The sequence below is a fragment of the Pongo pygmaeus genome, chromosome 3, assembly GCF_028885625.2.
Source record: "Pongo pygmaeus isolate AG05252 chromosome 3, NHGRI_mPonPyg2-v2.0_pri, whole genome shotgun sequence".
NCBI classification, from domain to species: domain Eukaryota; kingdom Metazoa; phylum Chordata; class Mammalia; order Primates; family Hominidae; genus Pongo; species Pongo pygmaeus.
Window position 1 is genome coordinate 152,048,734 of NC_072376.2, and position 21,885 is coordinate 152,070,618.

The 21,885-nt window shown below is 37.2% G+C and overlaps 1 protein-coding gene across 11 annotated transcripts in view; it reads right to left on the bottom strand.

Annotated features, from left to right (window-relative positions):
* Positions 1–1,176: 1,176 nt before the first annotated feature.
* ELF2 (E74 like ETS transcription factor 2) overlaps positions 1,177–21,885 on the bottom strand; it is a 130,447-nt gene continuing 109,738 nt past the window's right edge. For 5 of the 11 annotated variants that reach the window (XM_054484254.2, XM_054484260.2, XM_063664134.1 and 2 more), the window contains 6 exons: positions 16,795–16,908; positions 14,873–15,046; positions 10,650–10,736; positions 4,768–4,960; positions 3,222–3,572; positions 1,177–2,510 (listed from right to left, as the gene is read on the bottom strand). In XM_054484254.2, the coding sequence (XP_054340229.1) occupies positions 1,886–2,510; positions 3,222–3,572; positions 4,768–4,960; positions 10,650–10,736; positions 14,873–15,046; positions 16,795–16,908 (1,544 nt within the window). In that variant the 3' untranslated portion in view covers positions 1,177–1,885. The remainder of the gene's footprint in view (positions 2,511–3,221; positions 3,573–4,767; positions 4,961–10,649; positions 10,737–14,872; positions 15,047–16,794; positions 16,909–21,885) is intronic. The other 6 variants (XM_054484255.2, XM_054484261.2, XM_054484257.2 and 3 more) reach the window with 3 other exon arrangements.

Here is a 21,885-nt window from a genome sequence, read left to right on the forward strand (position 1 = left end):
TAAACAAGATAATACAATTAAGTGCCAAAGCACTTAATATTGATTTTCAAAGCTGAAATATTTTGGAAATGTTTTAAAAGGAGATACAATTTGAGAGTAACTCCCAAATGGGAAAATAATCAAGTGAGTTTTTCTTTGAGCTTTTGTATAAAAGTATCATCAATATATTTATGGAAAAGTTTAAAAGATTACAAAGGGAACTGTTATGAACAATCTCTGACATAAGTAGTATGTGATCAATTAAAAGACAAAAAATATTATGTATGAGTTCATCTACATTTCTAAAACATGTAAAAATAGATAACTTATCTTTGTAGTAGAAAGAGCATTAAGACATGGAGTGACAGACAGTAGTGAAATTACATAGTTTATGTAATCCTTCAGATACCTTAACTTCCTAATCTGTAAAAGGGCTAGAAGTGTAATTGTTCTTTTTATCCACAAAAGGTCTGATTGTGAAACAAATGGTTTGAAGTGTTTTACAAATATAAATTCTTTAAGTGCAGCCAACTAAAATACTAAATTCATTTTGTTAAGCAGAACATTATAGTTCATCATTATAGTTAGAAAGTGGCAACATGCAGATATTTGCCAAATATTAATATAATGGAACAAAACAGAAGTAGAATTTCTTCATGCAGTAGTTGGGAAGGAGAAGAGAGATGTTTTATCACTTCTTAACTAAAACACTTCTATACTGGCTTTTAAATATTGTTTAAAATATCACCAGAGACCAAAACAGAAGATAAATTTCATTTCTATATTTCAGAAAACCTACTTGAATACACTTTGAAACAAGAGTACAACAAAATAGAATATACTTCAAATGTTGAATATACAAACTATTATAGTTCAAATCTGAACACTGGTATTTCCCTCATAAACTTCAACTAAAAAAAAAAAAAAAAAAAAGAAAGAAAGAAAGAAAACTCCAGGTATTAGAGCTACCTGACAAAAATTCATGCTGAGCCTGAACTTCCAAGTGACAGCAGAACTGAAAATGGTATGTCTGCACAAATGCCAGGGCTAAGTGAGTGACACAGGCATGTTACAGCAAAAGGCCAGAGCCAACTGTTAATTTGTCCACAATTAAGAAACTGACAGACTTAAACTACCATATAAAATGTTACATGTAAATTCTATAACAATACTGTGCTAGGTACAAGATTTTTAAAATTTTTCTTTTAATAAAAAAGCTTTACACAAACAAGCCATTAGCTTATTTCAAGAAAGAAAACCGAAAATTAGTCTAAGGCCTTTGTTTTAAATCAGCTTAAGCTATATGATATATATATATGTGTGTGTATATATATATATATATATATATATATATAAAATCGCACTAGATCTTTTTTTGCTATCCTCTTTCTGAAGTTTTTGGGATCCATTCTTCAATTCACATTCTAAAATACCTATATTAGCAGAGTCTTCACATAGCACCAGTTAAGTGAGAACTGTGCGAACACAGTAATAATTGCTGGTATGCATATAAAATGCATCAAGAATTGCTATATGTAACAATGAGATTACCCATCCCAACCCCTCCCACTGAAAACTATATAACCTCTTACAGAATGTTAGTGTTCCAAGTCTTAGTGTAACTTGATATCGTAGTGAGCTGCTTGGTCCCTTTCAATCCTTTTTCTTATTGATGGGTTCAGTTGTTTCCTACTGTAAGAGGCAGTTTTCTGTCAGCATCTCAATATGTAGTTCATTTCCCACTGAAACATGGGATAGGTAATTTATTTCCAGTAAGTCTGATTGTTTTCGTATATGCATTAAAAATGTTTTAAAGTCTTCTTTGACTTTTCTTGATGACTTCCCTTGCAAATGTTTATGTCAGTACTGCCACTAACAGCCTGAAGTCCATGGTGGAGCTGCTATTTTATTTCTCACATGTCACTAGTCCTTCTGTTTTCATAGTTACAGGAAGGGCAATAGCTGAAGGCGCACTGACAACCACTACGTGGGTCACTGTCTTATTTCCATCTGCTGGTTTTTCTTCTACTAGCTGCAAAGTTTTCACATCATGTTCTTGCTTTTTTGCCACTGCTTCCGATTTAACCTCTGGCCCCTTTATGACTGCACTGATAACTCGAGAAGTAGTCTGGCCAGATGCCTGCTGAGGAGGCATTGATAGTCTCATTACAGGTGTACCATGGGCTATTGAAACAGGGGTAAGTGCTCTCACAGCCAATGGGGTTCCAACAATGTTAATGCTTCCTGATCCAGTCAGATTTGACTTTGTCTGCAGTTGACACTGTGCAAGCTGTGTAGCTGGGATGGTAATAATTTTGGCAGGCTGCATGGTGATTTTGTCTCCATTTTCAGTAGAAGCTGGCATCACAGTAGGGATTGTCTGAATGACTACCTTTGGAGAGGTCGCTGTTGTTGGACTAGTGCTGGTTATTAATGGTGCACCTGCATTAACTGACTGAACTGCCACAGTTGAAATTTTCTGACCCAATGATGTCATTACAACAGGTACCTGCATTGCCACACGAACTGTCCTAGTACATTAGAAAGAAAAAAGCTGATTATATTTAATGCCAACTGAGAAAATAGGTCTCCTGAGTAAAAGATTAATACAAATCCAAAATGTGTAGAATAGTGCTCCCAAATTTTACAGAGGTACTGGCAATCCCTGATGTTTGACACAAACATACCATGATATATTTTAAAAACTAAAGCCTACATTAAGCTCCATCTATAAAACCATAAAAACCAATTCAGGTTATTTAAGACATCTACTTTTTTTTTTTTGGAGATGAGGTCTCAGTCTGTCACCTAGGCTGGAGTATAATGGTGCAATCTTAGCTCACTACAACCTCCAACTCCTAAGCTCAAGTGACTCTCCTGCCTTAGCTTCCTGAGTAGTTAGGACTACAGGTGTGTGCCACCATGCTCAGCAATTTTTTACTTTTATTTTATAGAGAGGAGGTCTCACTATGTTGCCAAAGCTTGTGTTGACCTCCTGTCCTCAAGCAATCCTCCTGTCTTAGACTCCCAAAGGGCTATGATTATAGGCGTGAGCCACTGAACCCAGCAAGACATCTACTTTAACAACAATAAAAAATATAATTAAAACATCAAGCACTTTTCAAAGTCCTGACAACACTGGGTTCTTAGAACACTAATATTAAGCAAAAGGACATTTTGTTTTCACCACGGAGACTTTTTAAAAAGTCAATACATTATAACTAATGGTTTGCTTCACTTACCTTGGAGCTGCTGTCGCTGACACAGATGCAGTGGTAGTAGGAGACCTGGATGAAGCATCGTGCCCAGGGGAAGTGATATTCACAACTCTAGCTACACCCTTCTCTGCTCTGGAGCAGTTTACAGGGGATGAATTTTTTCCACTGCGAACAGAGGATGCTGCTTTCAGGAGACTTTCTGCAGACAGTGACACTCGTTCTAATGATTTTTCATCAGTAGTTCCTCCTAAATCTTCATTACAGGTTTCACTTTTGTCATCATCTATGACCACTATGTTTTTGGGCATATCCTTGAACTGATATACAAGCCTCTGTCCTTCAACCTTTGCAAGAATTCCCCTTTGGTAGTAGTATCTGTAAGGGGAAAATGTACCAAATGAATCAAGTATATTATTTCTCCACCCCACTCCACCCCCACCAAAAAGACCACGTACAGTGGATACTAACAGAAACATTCCCTTATCCCTAATAACAGATGAGAAAAAAACAAACTCTTACTGCCTAGACTGCTCAAAACGTTACAATTTAGAGTAGGAATCAAGTTGGAACCTGGGGCCAAGGTCCTACAAACTTAAGGTCTATAAACTGGCTGAAAGTTCATTCTTTTTCTTAAAAGAAATAATTTACCTTATCATTGAATATTTTACTATACTGACAATGGTAGAAATTATTTTGTGATTTACATAGGTTATAAAAACAAACTGATATTACTGGAAAAATTACCTAAGCCACACTTACTTAGTAGAGATATGCGAATACTGTCACATAAACCATGTGTTCACTTAAAAACACCCTTAATTAGAAGAAGCCATGTACTTAACAATGAAAGAATTTTGTGGGTTTATCAAACTGATAATTTTTTTTTTTTTTTTTTTTTTTTGAGACAGAGTCTCGCTCTGTCGCCCAGGCTGGAGTGCAATGGCACCATCTTGGCTCACTGCAACCTCCGCTTCCTGGGTTCAAGCAATTCTATTACCTCAGCCTCCCGAATAGCTGGGATTACAGGCGAGCACCACCAGGCCCGGCTAATTTTTGTATTTTTAGTAGAGACAGGGTTTCCCCATGTTGGCCAGGCTGGTCTCGAACTCCTGACCTCAAGTGATCCACCTGCCTCAGCCTCCCAAAGTTCTGGCATTATAGGCGTGAGCCACCGTGCCCCGCCAAACTGATAAAACTTAAGATAAATTTTCCTATCAACATAAATCCATTTATAACAAACTCCTAAAAACTAAAAAACTAACTTTAGGAACCATAATTTGTTTAGGTTTAATTTTTTTTTAAGCCTACAACTTCATAATTTCTATTAAGAAACAGTCCTAAGTACAAAAGCACATTTTCTGCAAAAATGAATTTTCCAATTATGGTAAAATTATAAGCACGTAGACCAAACTCCTATCTCCCCACCTACTTCCAAATCTAAGAAGCTCCTCTAGAATATACCCCAAAGTTAAAAGTTGTAAAGGATTTTCAGCTTCTCTTTAAACAGCTAATAGATAATATAAAGAAATACATAAATTTTGTTTGAATACTAGCTCATTTGAGTTTTTACCTCAAAGCTCGTCCCATGGTTTCATAGTTCATGTCTGGTTTGTTCTTATGCTTTCCCCAAAGCTTAGAGACAGCCTTTGAATCCACCAGCTTGAATATGCCTTTTTCTCTCTGAGTCCATTTAATATACCTGGGACAAGTATTTTTATCTTGAAGTAGATCTAAAAGGAACTCCCACAAATAGGTTGTGTTTCCTTTAAAAACAATGACAGACATTGATTAAAAATTCATTAACATAATTAAATACATAATTAAAAGCAAATAAAGTGTCCTTCATTGTAACATAAAAATCCTGAATATACTTGTTTCTACTTTTTTTTTTTTTTTTTTGGGAGACGGAGTCTTGCTCTGTCGCCCAGGCTGGAGTGCAGTGGCACAATCTTGGCTCACTGCAACTTCCACCTCCCAGGTTCAAGCAATTCTCCTGCCTCGGCCTCCCAAGTAGCTGGGATTACAGGCACATTCCACCACACCCGGCTAATTTTTATATTTTTGGTAGAGACAGGGTTTCACCATGTTGGCCAGGCTGGTCTTGAACTCCTGACCTCAGGTGATCCGCCTGCCTCAGCCTCCCAAAATGCTGGGATTACAGGCGTGAGCCACTGTGTCCGGTCTGTTTCTACTTTTAAAAAATGGTATCCCCTATGTATGCTTACAGTTATGATGCTAAAATAAAGGTTCTGGCTTTTATACTATTACATATCACCCTATCCTAGATTTTGAGTTCAGTAAAGGCAAAGGCATAATTGCTTAGGCAAAGTTAACCTGAATTAAACAGAATCAAACTTATTAGTTTATACAGATTTAAACTCTGAATAAATTTATTTACACCTTTCTTTATCATATGATAAGCCTAAATTCCATGATCAAAATTCATCAAAAGGTACTTAGTAATTTTATTGGATAGGCAAGCAAAATACAATGAAATGTGTAAAACTTTTAGGCCTCAGACCTAGGGTCTTTTTGTAAGAAACTTACTTTTCTTTGATTCACCTACAGGCATGAACTCTGAGGTATATGTATTATTAAGTGCAAACTACCCTCAACCCTTCAAGCATTTTCTTAACATTTTCCTCTGTACTACCAGTCAATTAAGACTTGATAGCAAAGAACATTACTGTTGGCTGGGTGTGGTGGCTCACACCTGTAATCCCAGCACTTTGGGAGGCTGGGAGGCGGGCGTATCACGTGAGGTCAGGAGTTCGAGACCAGCCTGGCCAACATGGTGAAACCCCATCTCTACTAAAAATATAAAATTTAGCTGGGCATGGTGGCGCGCACCTGTAATCCCAGTTACTTGGGAGGCTGAGGCACGAGAATTGCTTGAACCCAGGAAGCTGAGGTTACAGTGAGCCGAGATCGCACCACTGCACTCCAGCCTGGGTGACAGAGTTTTTAACCGTGTCTCAGGAAAAAAGAAAAAAAAAGAACATTACTGCCTCTAAAAACAGATTTAAAAAAAAAAATTTCTAATCACTTTCTACTGATTACACCCAATAGACGGAAGATAATGTTTAAAGGATTTCATTATATATACTTATATCTTAAAATCTGAGGTCCTAAAATGGAAAAATATGGTAATTCCTTAAAATCAGTCAAATATTCATCAAATGTTAACTGTAACATTAGCTCTGGATCACACTACTAGTAAAATTTTAAAATGAGGAAATATTAGGATATTTCTGCAGAATAAAATGCTTATTCATCGCATACCATGCTTAAGGAGATGAATTTAAAACCTGGTCCCTGCCTCAAGGAATTTATAATTTAGTTGAGAAGGGAAAAGAAAGTAGATGACAAGTTAAACAACAATGCAAGAAATAAATAACAATTTGAAACAATATAAGGTCTATCACAAAGCAATGCATAATTAATTATATTCCAAATAATCTAGAAAATATGTCTGTGGGATTCCAGGAGTGAAAATAAAGTGGACTGGGAGGCCATCGTGAAGTCTTGGAAGATGGCTAGGATGTGCATAAAAGAACAAAAAGGAATCTGGGCAAGTAAAATAAAAAACTTAATCCCAAAAGGAAGAAAGTATCACACTTTTTTCTCCCTTATTATGGAGGAGAGAGTAGTGGGCAGCGGTCATTAGAAGAGGCTTTTCAGACTGTTTTTATTTTATTCCCTTCATAACCTCTAGGTGCCAAGGTTCTTATTAATAGAAGAACAGAAGGCTGGGCGAGGTGGCTCACGCCTGTAATCCCAGCATTTTGGGAGGCCAAGGTGGGTGGATCACCTGAGGTCAGGAGTTCATGACCAGCCTGGCCAACATGGTGAAACCCTATCTCTACAAAAATATGAAAATTAGCCAGGCATGATGGCGGGTGCCTGTAATCCCAGCTACTCGCGAGGCAAAGGCGGGAGAATCACTTGAACCCTGGAGACGGATGTTGCAGTGAGCAGAGATCACGCCACTGCACTGCACTGCACTGCCTGAGCGACAGAAGGAGACTCCGTCTCAAGAAAAAAAGAAAAAAAAAAAAGAACAGAAAAGAGTCCTGAGACGAAAAAGATAGGTCATCTGTAGGATTCCATGCACTATTCGTTTACTATCCTTAAATCCAGATCTAAGATACAGGCTATGTGGGAAGCTTCCAAAACAAGCCACCACTACCCCAACACCTTCAATCAAAATACTGATGTTTTGTCTCTGGCATTTCACTTTCATTGTGGCTTTCCATGAAATCCAGTAAATTCATTAATAACGCAGAGTTCAACCCATTATGCATCTACTGACCTAAAAAAGCTGACCTTCGGCCAGGCGTGTTGGCTCACGTGTGTAATCCCAGCACTTTGGGAGGCCGTGGCGGGCGGATCACCTGAGGTCGGGAGTTTGAGACCAACCTGACCGACATGGAGAAACCCCATCTCTACTAAAAATATAAAAATTAGCCGGGCGTGGTGCCACATGTCTGTAATCCCAGCTACTCGCGAGACTGAGGCAGGAGAATCGCTTGAACCCGGGAGGCAGAGGTTGCGGTGAACTGAGATCACGCCATTGCACTCCAGCCTGGGCAACAAGAGCGAAACTCCACCTCAAAAACAAAACAAAACAAAACAAAAAAAAATGACTTTTAACTTTACAATGTTACATTTGTATCTCTAGGACCCTATTACACCAGCATCAGTACCTAAAAACTATTAAAACAAACCATGTATCATCTTCAGTTACATAAAATTTTTTTTTTTGCATTTTTATTTTGTTCACATAGTAGTAAATGTGAGCAAAGATTTTACTCTGGAAGAAATGTTTGTATAACATAGACAATGCCCTGTACATAAGAAATGTTTGTATAACATAGACAATGCCCTGTACAAACATCTGAATGTTTCCATGTTTTGAATTAAACTCATCAAAACCCCTCATATTATCTTTAAACACTCATTGCACCCATGTTGCCATCCCCAAGTTAAAATGAACAATTCTAAGGAGGCCAAGGCTGAAGGATCACTTGAGCCTAGGAGTATGAGAATAGCCTAGGCAACATAGGGGGACCCGTCTCTAAAAAAATTTTAAAATCAGCCAGACACGGTGGTATGTGCCTGTGGTCCCAGCTACTTGGTAGGCTGAGGCAGAAGAATACTTTAGCCTGGGAGGCTGAGGCTGCAATGAGTTATGATCCTGTCACTGTATTCCAGCCTGGGTGACAAGAGTGAGACCCTATCTCTAAAGAAAAAAATTATTAAATATTATATTTCTGGTTTTAGGGAAAACAGGATTCAGAAAGAGAAGCTTTCTTTACCAGGTAATAAGGAATTTGCCTACGACAAACATAATTATCACAATTTTACAGCAGAAAAAACACTGGCTGGATTTTGAATACAGGTTTCACTGTAATAGCTTTAATTAATTACAACACACTGCCTCGAATTTAATACAGACTGAAATTGTAATGAGATGTGATTTTAATTGGTAAAAACTGGTCACGGTTTTTCTCCAGTGTTAAGCAAAAGATGTTTGAGTATAAGTGATACCACTGAGGATAAGAATTATATAAAAAGACAACAGTAATAACTGTATATTTACAGTTTAGTTTTCTAATATTTACTATGTTAACTTTTAAAGTTTTCAATATAAATTAAAAGAAGAAACCTAAGATGTTAGAAGTGTACAACAACCAAAGACAAACAAGGAAATAAGAAAAGTATCCTAAGCCTCTCCCAAATTGGGTCACCAGTTCCTGAGTAAGTGTTCAATGTCACTTTTTTTTTTTTTTTTTTTTGACCTAACGAAATACCGAATTTCTTGGTAGGCTTACTGGAGACAATTTTTTTTTAAACTAGACTTAATTTCTGTTTTAATTACTTAAAATTATTAAGTCAAACCACCTGATAAGGACAGAATAAATTTAAATATATTAATGTAAAATTTATCCAACTATTGAATATTGGTCTGAAAATACTTATCATGAAAGTGATCAATTTTTGGTTATCAGATTGGCAGACAGAACACATCTAAAACCACTACTGAAACGATACTTTATCTGTCAGAATCTGACTGACAAGAAAATTAAAGGCCAGGTGCGGTGGCTCATGCCTATAATCCCAACACTTTGGGAGGCCAAGATGGGAGGATCGCTTGAGGCCAGGGGTTTGGAACAAGCCTGGGCAAAACAGGGGCACTCTGTTTCTACAAAAGATTTTAAAATTTAAAAAAAAAAAAAAAAAAGATAAAAAAGTAATAAAAATAATTTTAAAAAGAAATGATACTTGAAATCATCTTACTCAACAAATTAGGAAAGCACACAATGGGGGAGGTTTGGTGCTGTTTTCATTTTTAATCAGGATACACAAATTCTAAAGCAAAAATAGGCAAGGGGCAGTGGCACATGCTTATAATCTCAGCACTCTGGGAGTGTGAGGCCGGAGGATCTCTTGAAGCTAGGAATTCGAGACCTGCCTGGGCAACAAAGCACAAGACCCCATTTCTTAAAAAAAAAAAAAAATTAGCTGGGTGTGGTGGTGTGTGCATGTAGTCCCAGCTACTTGGGAGGCTATAAGCACAGTAGCGCAAGGCTGCAGTGAGCTATGGTCATGCCACTGCATTCCAGTCTGTAAAAATAAGTCAATAAATAAGCAAAAACATGGTTTTGTTCTGAATTGTGACTGATGTGACTGACATTTATTGATTGGAAAATTAAATTTAGCTCGCCTTGAATTCTTCTAAACAGTTAAGAAGTTATGTATCAGGCTAGTTGCGGTGGCTCATGCCTATAGTCCCAGCACTTTCAGAGGCTGAGGCAGAAGGATCACTTGAGCCTAGGAGTGTAAGACCTGCCTGGGTGACAGTGAGACCTCATCTATACAAAAAATTAAAAAAAAGAAAAAAGAAATTAGCCAGGCATGGTGGCATGTGCCTGTGGTCCCAGCAACTCAGAAGGCTGAGGCGGGAAGATAACTTAAGACCAGGAGATCAAGGCTGCAATGTGCCATGATCACACCACCACACACCAGCCTGGGCAACAGAGCAAGACACTGTCTCACAAAAATAAGAAAAGAAAGAAATTATTAGAAACAAGGCTTAGTTGTAAACCCCTTTGAATTATGGGTAGCTATATATGAGGATGGGTGCTATTATCCCGTAAGTCAATGGTTCTTAAGGAGGATATGTATCAGACATCCTTCGGACTTTTTCCAAAAGTCCCTATATCCCCCATGATACAACTATGGCTACAGAATCTCTGTGGTGTAGGAACTGGGCACAGATATTTTGAAAAAGCTCCCCACGTGATGCTGATACATCCCTTATTAAGAACTATTGCCAACAACAGTATTCTCATATGTGCATGTACTAGAAATAATTTTCTTACAAATACAAAAATGTCACCTAACCGGAAAAAAATCATCTCACTTCCAAAGCAACCCTCCCCAAATTACCTTTTCCTTCTCTTGGTTTCTTCTTTATACCTAACTCAGGAGACCCATTGGAAATTGGTGATTGCTGGGTCTTTGGTTTACGGCCAACTGAAAAAATAAGATATTGAAACCATACGTTGAAAACAAGAAAAATATGAGAGGCACGATTAGCAGACTTTCTGATTACACATTATTCATTTAAATGGATACTAATTTGTAGATGAATATACTCTGTATGAAAAGCTGCTTCTAAAAGGAGTATTACAAACACTTTTGTATTTTAGATTACAGCAGTTAGTAGTAATCTCTGTCATACACATTGGCAGAGCCTCGACTGCCATATACATTGCTCAGAGCCTTGATTTGCCAATCTTTTTTTTTTTTTTTTTTTGAGACAGAGTCTTGCTCTGTCGCCCAGGCTGGAGTGCAGTGGCACGATCTCCGCTCACTGCAACCTCTGCCTCCCGGGTTCAAGCAATTCTCCTGCCTCAGCCTCCCAAGTAGTTGGGACTACAGGTACCCACTACCACACCCAGCCAATTTTTTGTATTTTTAGTAGAGACGGGCTTTCACTGTATTAGCCAGATGGTCTCGATCTCCTGACCTCGTGATCCGTCCGCCTCGGCCTCCCAAAGTGCTGGGATTACAGGCATGAGCCACTGTACCCAGCCTTGCCAATCTTTTATATTAGTGTAGCAATAGAAACAAATCCTAGTAAAAACTTAATTTGTTTTCTGTTCTACAGGATGGTGAGAAACAGCTTTAGCAACTTATTGCAGAAGATCTGATAATTTGCAAAGCCCTTTGAACTCAAATGAGGAAAAGTAAAAAATATCAAACACTCTCTACTGCTCTGGATCAGTTAATTCACCAGAATGTAAGCATAAGCGTTTCAATTTCCCCACTTCCACATGCAGATACATCACAAGGCTAAAAAAACTTCCAAGTGATTTCATATGTCTAATAAAGGTTTGTGTCCTTCCCTTTTGTTCCTCCTCATTTTTGCCATAAGGCTCTCTCAGACAGACTAGCATCCACAATGAATAGAAAAAGTAAGGGCTATATACTTTTCTACACAAAAGAGGATTAAGCCTGTAATTAGTTATATTCAATCCTGAGCACAGATGAACACTGGCAGGTGAGAGGCAGACTCAAGAAATAAATTGGGAATACTTAAGTATGTTGTATTTTAAAATCAAATACATATATATACACACACATAAATACATACACTTTTTTTTTTTTTTTTTTTTTTTTTAAGAGATGGAGTCTCACTCTGTCACCCAGACTGGAGTGCAGTGACGTGAACACAGCTCCCTACAGCCTGGGCTCAAGCAATCCTCCCACCTCAGCCCCCTAAGTAGCTGGGACTACAGGCGTGCACCACCACACCCAGCTAATTTTTGTTATTTTTTTGTAGAGATGAGTTTTACCATGTTGCCCAGGCTGGTCTTGAACTCCTGAGCTCAGGCAATCTGCCCAACTCAGCCTCCCAAAGTGCTGGGATTACAGACACAAGCCACAGCACTCGGCCATATTTTAGGATCAAATATATTATTACTGATTTGGTGACTGTTCTATATCTGAGATTTCTGATGTCACTCTATTCTTCATTAGGAAGCATTAGATTAATTATATAAAGAGCTAATTAAAGCATCTTAACATCTGTATTTCAAAATGCAGATATACTTTAGAATTCTGGTAATTGTAATCAGAAGTCTGTTTTAACAAAAAGTAAAACAGAAAGTTCACTGGTCTCTGTTAGAATACAGCTTAATTACTCAATTTAAATAATATTTATACATATGAATCAGACAGTAATAAAACTAACATCTTCATCATCTCCTAAATTCTAGCACAAAAGCCCAACTTAGTAGAAAAGTTAGTGCAAAAAGGCTTAATTTATTTTCTCATAAAGCGACACGTCCAAAGTCATGTTCCTTGATTTTTCCTCCGTAGGAAAATGCGTTCTATAGTCATATTAACTTTTAGAACACCATATGCTATCTTCTCTTGGAAGATAGCAAGATCCACAATGCACATTAGTATATTAAAGGCTCTCAAAATAAAAAGAGGGACTGCTATTAAAAAAGAACCTATCTAAGTTTGTATATCCCAAATATACTTAACCACAAAAATATAAATAATGATACTCTTATTCTTCATTGTCTCCCTTATGGTACTAAGTATAGACAGAATGGTTACATGTATTTTTTTTTTCTTTGAGACAGGGTCTCACTCTGTCGCCCAGGCTGGAATGCAGTGGCACGATTATGGCTCATTGTAGCCTCCCAGGCTTAAGCAGTCCTCCTGCCTCAGCCTCCCGAGTAGCTAGGACTACAGGCATGTGCCACCACACCTGGCTAATTTTTTTTTTATTCCTTGAGATGAGGTCTCACTATGTTGCCCAGGCTGGTCTTGAACTCCTAAGCTCAAGCAATCCTCCTGCCTCAGCCTCCCAAAGTGCTGGAATTACAGGCCTGAGCTACCACACCCAGCCTTGTAATTTTTAAATGGTCACTAAGAGCTTTCACAGAAATAAATAAAATTGTATTAAATTGGCAAAGTATTTCCTGGATTATATCATATCATATAATGGGAGCCACATCCTGGCTCCCTACATGGCCCCTGTTTTTCATGTTCTTTTAAAGGTGGTTTTTTTTTTTTTTTTTTTTTTTTTTTTGAGACAGAGTCTTACTCTGTCACCCAGGCTGGAGTGCGCTGGTGCAATCTTGGCTCACCACAACCTCCACCTCTCGGGTTCAAGCGATTCTCCTGCCTCAGCCTCCTGAATAGCTGGGACTACAGGCATGCAACACCATGGCTGGCTAAGTTTTGTATTTTTAGTAGAGACAGGGTTTCATCATGTTGACCAGGCTGGTCTTGAACTCCTGACCTCAAGTGATCCACCCACCTCAGACCCCCAAAGTGCTGGGATTACAGGCGTGAGCCATCATGCCTGGTATTAAATCTAAACAAACATTTCTTAAGTATTTTGTGACAGCTCTCATTGGATGCAACCAGCCAAGTGCTATAGCAGGCAGTGGGTAAATAAGGCTATTTATATGTATGCCTTTTGTTTTGAAATGCTTACATCAGGAAGTAACTCTTCCTCCTAAATTCTCTCATATATACCTCTCTTGAGATGCATATAATCTACATGTATTGCAAGTGGGAAGACACTGTCTTATTCTCATCTCCCTTACAACAATGACCACAGAATGGTACACACTGTGGCAATCTGAAACACTATATTTAATGAAGAGAAGAAAATACCATTATTTCAAACCCACCTTTATTTTTGCATTTTACTCTAAAATGTGAAGAGTTAGAGAAGAAAGGAGAATTAGATGAATACCCAATTACTTAGAATGTCATTTCTTTCCAATTTTACCTTTGATTTCAACAGAAAAAGACCCACTTACTGCCCATTTCCTCATGATGTTGAAAATGTGCTATTGGGATGAGGGGAGCAGAAATTTCAGCAGGAGTCAAATAGTAAGTGGAAATGCTCTTTACCTACTGGTGAGTTTATGTCAATCAGAAGTCTCTATCAGCAATCTTAGTGTTTCAAAGCAGAAGGTATAAGGTAAAAATAGCATGATATATAATAAATATGAATATTGTATATAGTATGATATATAAATGATATATATATTTAGTATGACTATACATATATATATAGGAATATTATATATATATATGTATATCACTGTTTATTTAGGTTTTTTGAGATAGGGTCTTGCTATGTTGCCCAGGTTGGCCTCAAACTCCTGGACTCACGCAATCCTCTCACCTCCTGAGCAGCTGGGACTAAAGGGTGCCTGACTTTTTAAAAAATATCCATGAAAGCAAGGGAAGACAAGACTTTGTAAAATAAAGAATAAAATGTTGTGTGTGTGTGTGTGTGTGTGTGTGTGTTTTAAGTAACCAAGTACCCATAAAAGGGTCAACAAGAAGATGGAGTAAGACAAGGTGCAGGGAATCTCTGATCTGCCTTCTGTGTGTCTAACACCTGTTAAATATCATTGTCAGGCAATTATCCTCAAGCCTTACATACTAACTCCTTTAAACAGTATGAGTACGTTAAAATACTAAATTTAAAATCTCAATGTTGATTCTTTGAGAATATCTGGTTAACAGCAATCTTAAATCTACAGCATATACTACTTTCTATGTCCCTTGATGAGGAAAAAGAGAAAAATTTTCACCTGCCTTCTCAGAAATGTATAAATATACTCTACCTTTTTTCTTTTTCATTGGTTCATGGCTATCTGGTGATGTTGGAATAGGAGAGGTATCCATGGGTTCAGACTCTTCAGTTGACACCTCCACTACAGTTTCTGTAATGACATCTGGCCTCATAGCAGCATGGATAAATTCTGGAGTTGATACACAAGGAGGAACAAACACTTCCACTATAAAAAAAAGTTGAAAAATTAAAATTTCCCACCCCCATCAATGTTTCTCATGTGGACAGTTCAATATTTAGAAGAGGCGAGGTTTGTTAAGAATTAATCAAAGCAGGATAAGAGCTTAATACTGAAGAAGTTAATTTGCTGAATATTCAATATGATTTAAACTACATAAGGAAAATAAATGCACAGAAAATCAACTTAAGGAAAAATGTTAATCCTCTGGGTAAGGCAAGGACCATGAGTAGTCACTCCACTCTTTCACACTTATATTTTCAAACTCATTGTAGAAAAATTCTAAATTATTCTAACAGTTGTGAAAACATTTGAAAATAATAGTATAATAGTGAGTTAGTTAATAATTACTTTCCATCCACATATCCATCATTATTTTTTAACAGGTAATATATGCATGTGGCTCAAAATGTGAAAATTTATAAATATGTACTCAGTAAAACATAAGCACCTATAGTTCATTTTAGAATATGAAAAGGAAAACTTGCTCATTACAGACAAGAAATATTACCTTTCAGTATTTCAAGTTTTTTTTTTTTTTTTTTTTTTGAGACGGAGTCTCGCTCTGTCACCCAGGCTGGAGTGCAGTGACATGATCTCGGCTCACTGCAGGCTCTGCCCCCCGGGGTTCACGCCATTCTCCTGCCTCAGACTCCCGAGTAGCTGGGACTACAGGCGCCCGCCACCTCGCCCGGCTAATTTTTTGTATTTTTAGTAGAGACGGGGTTTCACCATGTTAGCCAGGATGGTCTCGATCTCCTGACCTCGTGGATCCGCCCATCTCGGCCTCCCAAAGTGCTGGGATTACAGGCCTGAGCCACCGCGCCCGGCATTTAAAGTTTTATTTAATGTTAAACTTTTATTTAATGTAACAGTCCTGATGTTTTAGTCACTAAAACAGTAGGTACAGATTGTTATCTGGTATTCTAGTACATACAATAATGTTGTTCTGGCTTCCTTCTAATGTGCACAAATAACCAAGATATGACATTTCTATTTCAATTAAGAGATATAGTTAATACATACTATCTTAGATTAATAGATTGACCGAAAATGCTGCAAATTTATTCTCATATCTCTGAGTAATACACAGGATTCTATTCAAATTAAGAAGTATGGTTGCTCTTACTGTAAATCCCAATGAGAAGGTGAGCCAGTCTTTTTGTATCAAGTCAAATTAACATTTGGGCATTAAATTAAAATTAGGACAAATCAGAATTGGACAAAATGACTATCAAAGTTGTTCTTAAAGACTAAGAGGGACCACAAAAAAATAAAAACTCACACTCTGAAGGATGTGTGGAAAAAAATAGCAAAAGCTCCCTTCTCTCTCTACCATGTGTGGTTCTCTGGAGTTACTGCCTATTTATCATTGAATAAAGGATTGAAAGTGGCCCTAACAGGCAACTGCTCCCATCTATCATACTCTGAAGGACTATGAAGGCTTATAACTTGCCCAGAGTTAAGGAAATAGACATGACAGTATAAATAGCTACTTAATAAATATTTGTCTATCGATAGTGGGTATTTTCTGTATCATTTGTTATGAAAATTAAGTATTTAAGACTTGGAGGCCTTGACAAATAAAGTTCAATTACTGCTGTCATATATTCACGTGTAATGTACCTTTGAGAATTCCCAACAATTCCACTGGATTAAAAAAACAAAACAAAACTTTATTTTAGACATATGAAGTAGTATGACATGTTTAACATAAGAATGAACAGTTTACATACCAGGACTTCTTGAATCCCTCAAGCAGGTAGGAGATTCCATATGAAGCAGGGCTTCAGCAGCTTCAATTGTCTTATCTGTACAGTGCGCATTACTGCTATGAACTGATGCTTCCACTGGAGGAAAAATAAGTTCTACTCAATTAAAAATACACTAAACACATGACTAAAACATATTACTAAGAAATAAACATATTCACTCCTGAAAGAGAAATGAAAAATAAATAAATATAAAATAACATGAGTAACTCTAAGCCATTGATATCTATTCATCTATATAAATTACAGAAATAATTTTTAAAAAGCTAGTATCTACATTTTATAAAATGAATACTGATATAAAATGAATGTTGATTATAAAGTAACCAATGACATTGATTAGAAATTACTGAGAAGTTGGCCAGGCATGGTGGGTCACGCCTGTAATCCCAGCACTCTGGGAGGCCAAGGAGGATAGACCTTGGTCAGGAGTTTAAGACCAGCCTGACCAACATGGTGAAACCCTGTCTCTACCAAAAAATACAAAAATTAGCTGAGCATGGTGGCACATCCTGTAATCCCAGCTACTCGAGAGGCTGAGGCTGGAGAATCACTTGAACCCAGGAGGTAGAGGCTGCAGTGAGCCAAGATCGCACCACTGCACTCCAGCCTGGGTGACAGAGTGAGACTCTGTCTCAAAACAACAACAACAAAAGAAATTACTGAGAAGTTTCTGAATCTTACTGAAAGGAAAACAAAGAAAGATCCTTGAAATTTGAACCCTGCATCAATTTTAGGCCAATACTAACTTGTGGGAAGGGAGGAAGGGTCAGGGAGAGGCTGGTTGTAGATTAACAACCTTGTGAAGGCAACTATATATTTTGATGTATTGCCATTAAAGCCAGGGCACCTAACAGAATCATGCTGCGCTAATTTAATCAATTAATTCAATTCTTACAGACCCTCTTGAATGACTGAGTAAGCCCTCCATGTCCAAGGGTTCTGCATCAGCAAAGTCAACCAACCTCAGATTGAAAATATTGCAGGGGGGCCGGGCGTGGTGGCTCAAGCCTGTAATCCCAGCACTTTGAGAGGCTGAGGCGTGCGGATCACGAGGTCAAGAGATCGAGACCATCCTGGCCAACATGGTGAAACTCCTTCTCTATCAAAAACATAAAAATTAGCCGGGCATGGTGGTGGGCACCTGTAGTCCCAGCTACTCAGGAGGCTGAGGCAGGAAAATCACTTGAACCTGGGAGGCGGAGGTTGCAGTGAGCCAAGATCACACCATTGCACTCCAGCCTGGGCGACAGAGTGAGACACTGTCTCAAAAAGAAAAGAAAATATTGCAGGGGAGGGGGAGGCAATAAAAAAAATACAACAATTAAAAATACAGTGTAAATACTACAGCATTTTGTATAAGGGACTTGATTAAGCATTCTAGGATTTCAGTATCTGCCAGGTGGAGGAGGCATCCTGGAACCAATAGCCCAGGTATACTGAGGGACAACTGTACTCTCCAGGCAGGGCTGCCTAAAGATGGATAACAACATGCATTATATTTACTGCCAGAGTACTTGGGAACTTTCTTTATAATTAACCTCGCTCTCTTCAGAGCCTCAGTGGGTTTTAACCTAAGACTTTTTCTTAGTTTATTCTTCCCATGAAGGCTTCAAATTCTACCACCCTTTGTATCTCTCCTCTTCTAGCACTTCCTTTATGCTTTGCTGATTATGTTACTTGTAAAACAATGTGTACAGCAGTCAGTGGTTTGGGCTTTCAGGTCCAACAGCTTGGGTTCCAGTCTCTGCCACTTATTTCTGTTACCTGAGGTAAGCAACTTAATCTCTCTCAAACTTCAATTTCCCCTTTCATAGAGCAAGAATATGATAATTTCTTATCATTCCTGTAAGATTATAAACTTCTTGAGGTCTGGGGGGCTAGCTTAACCCATCTTTACATATGCCATGGTTCCCAACATAGACTTTTCATGGAGCAGACATGCGGATTTTTTTTTTTTTTTTGAGATGGAGTCTCGCTCTGTTGCCCAGGCTGGAGTGCAGTGGCATGATCTAGCTCACTGCAACCTCCACCTCTCAGGTTCAAGTGATTCTTCTGCCTCAGCCTCCTGAGTAGCTGGGATTACAGGCACATGCCGCCAGGCCCGGTTAATTTTTGTATTTTTAGTAGAGACTGGGTTTCACCATGTTGGCCAGGCTGGTTTCGAACTCCTGACCTCAGGTGATACACCCGCCTCAGCCTCTCAAAGTGCTGGAATACAGGCATGAGCCATCACGCCAGGCAGATATTTCTTTTATGTACTGAATTAAGGACAACCCACTGACCTTACAAGAAAATCAGCAATTCAAGAACAAATTTTATTATCTTAATAATATATTAACTGACTTAAAATATTGAACAGTTAACTTAGTAAGATGTTCTGAAACATGAATATTTAAGAGTCTCTAACTTGACAGATTTTTTTTAAGACGTCCCCTAAAGGAACTAAAAGTAAATGTTGATACAAATTTCATAAAGTCATATTACAAATTCATAAGCACTATACACTAATGATATGAATCTTTTAAAATTGTTTCCAGGAAACTTTTAATTGGGGGAAAAAAATCCAGTTCGTCTCAAAGTTCCCTAAATGCTAAAGCCTCAGTCTTAAACAACAGTCATTTGGAAAGCATTTATTTTAAAAATCCAATGACTGTTTTACCACCTGTTGCACATCATCCACAAGGTACTGGGTCTCTCCAGTTGCTCTTTCCATTTATGGAAATCTGTTCAAAGCTAAATGGTTCCAGAGAGGCAGCCAAACCTCTAAGTAAATCTATCTTTAGGTGACCCTGCTTACTCTTATCTGCAGCTTCACTGAAGCAAAGGATTCAATCAGCCTGTGTAGCTCAACTTTAAGAAAACTTAGCATTATTAAGTATGACATATTATCATTCTCAATTATTGTTTTCAAAGTGCCTCCCTACAATACTCACATACACTAAGAAAAAAAAAAACCTTCAAAAGCAAATTCTCCAGTTTTTAAAATTTATAAAAGCAAGCATTCTCTTTAAAGTCTGCTTGTGTTGCAATTTAGCTCTTGTCTTAGGTGCTATTAATGAACTCCTGGGTAAACTAATTCCTTATGTAATTGTATTAAGACACACCCTAAAACTTTACCATATTAAAATCAGAGCTTCAAGTATTCAATAATAATACAGCAAGAGAATTTTACCAGTTTTTTTTAATGTTTCAAGTTATAAACAAAATGAAATTTGCCTAACAGTTACATATTACATGCCCTGAATTCTTACGTAGTTTGAGGCACATTTTCAAAACCATGATTTTGTGTTATTAAAATTGTTATGTCAATAGAAGTTACTTCTTCAAGGTGTAATTCTTGCACATATTTCTGACCTCAACTTCCCCTTCCCCCCTAAAATTCAACATATTATATATCTCAGAAATATTTTATATTTACAGAGTAAAGTACATACACTTAGAAAATTTACTCATTCATACTTTAAATTTAAGATGACAACATAAAATACGCATAAATTACCTATGAAGTTATCAGCCAGAAGATCTAATACTCTATGTACAACTGACAAATGGTTGCTGACATTTACCATGTGCCCAGACCCTGTGCTATAAACCTGACACAAGTGTGAACAGATCTCTGGCCTCATGAAGCTTATATAGGTTGGGCATGCCTTATCCAAAATGCTTAGGACCAGAAGTGTTTCAGATTTTGAATTTAAAAAAATATATATCTGCACTATATATTTCCAGTTGAATATCCCAAATCTAAAAATCCAAAATGCTTTAATGGGCATTTCCTTTGAGTGTCACATCAGTGCTCAGTTTTGGATTTTATAACGCTCAATCTACAGTTCAGAGAGCATTAAATGGAAGATATTTCAAAACTAAATAAAAATGTAAAATAAACTTACTTTGTAAGTTACAAGCATGTTAAGAGGAACACTGATTACTTTTTTGCTGCTTACTAATTTTATCTCGTCATTTTTATTTACTAACTAAAATAATGCAAAACACAAAAATCTAAGAGGCTGTTCTCAGATCAATTTACAATAATGTACTAATGCCAGTTTCCAAAACTTAACACATTTTGTAAAAGTGAGCACTATCTTTTTATTTTTGTTTACATAAGTCAAGTAACTTTTGACAACAGAAATTTAAGAAATATTTCTCCTACTTGTTTCTGTAATTCAAAAAAAAAATACTATTTTGTTCAGATCAATAATTCAAATAAAATTTCAACTATAATTTTGCACATTTCTTAAGAGTAAGCATGAATTTAACAGTGTTGCGCAATCAAAGTAAGCAAGCTACAGGCAAGAGCTGAAAAGCAGAATTCCTTATCTTACTTAAAACTTGCTTTACTGGTATCTTTCTACATCTATGAAATTTATAGAAGGAAAAAATAAATAACTCATTTTAAAAATAGAAACAATGAGCTAAAAGTAGTCTGACAGGTATCATTTTCTAGTTACCACTGGTAGTGGCTATTGCTGGTCAATCCCTCTTGAAATAAATTTCAAGAACTGTTTTACTTTTTATTACAGTACCAAAAATAATATTTGCTTGTACCTTCATTTAATATTGGTAAATATCTTCTTGTTCCATTTCTATCTTTCTAATCAACCGGTGTTTGTATGGTACTGCAGACTATTCCAGACTCACTCAACAGCTGTTACAAAATACCAAACTTGGTAATTAAGTCTGACAAGAGGCATACCTCTCAGCTTTGCATAAGAGAATGCTGGCAATGGATCTAGTTCATAAAAATGTTCTCAAGTCAAAAATAAAATTTAGTAGCAATTTAGTTTGAGAGCAGTGAAAAAAAATTAGAAAACACTTCATTAGGTGATAGTGGTATTCTCCTATAAGCAACACTATAAACTAATAGTACAAGGTCTTCAGTCAACTGCAGCACCCGATTTACCACTACTTATCCTCTAATGCCCCAAAGCTATACCAGTAATAGGTAAATGAAGAATACAAATTAATGCAATGAAAAGGGGGAAAAGGTAATTAAAGGTCTGGAATACTCCATCTTCACCTTTTCCCCCTTGACCTTTTAATCAATATACT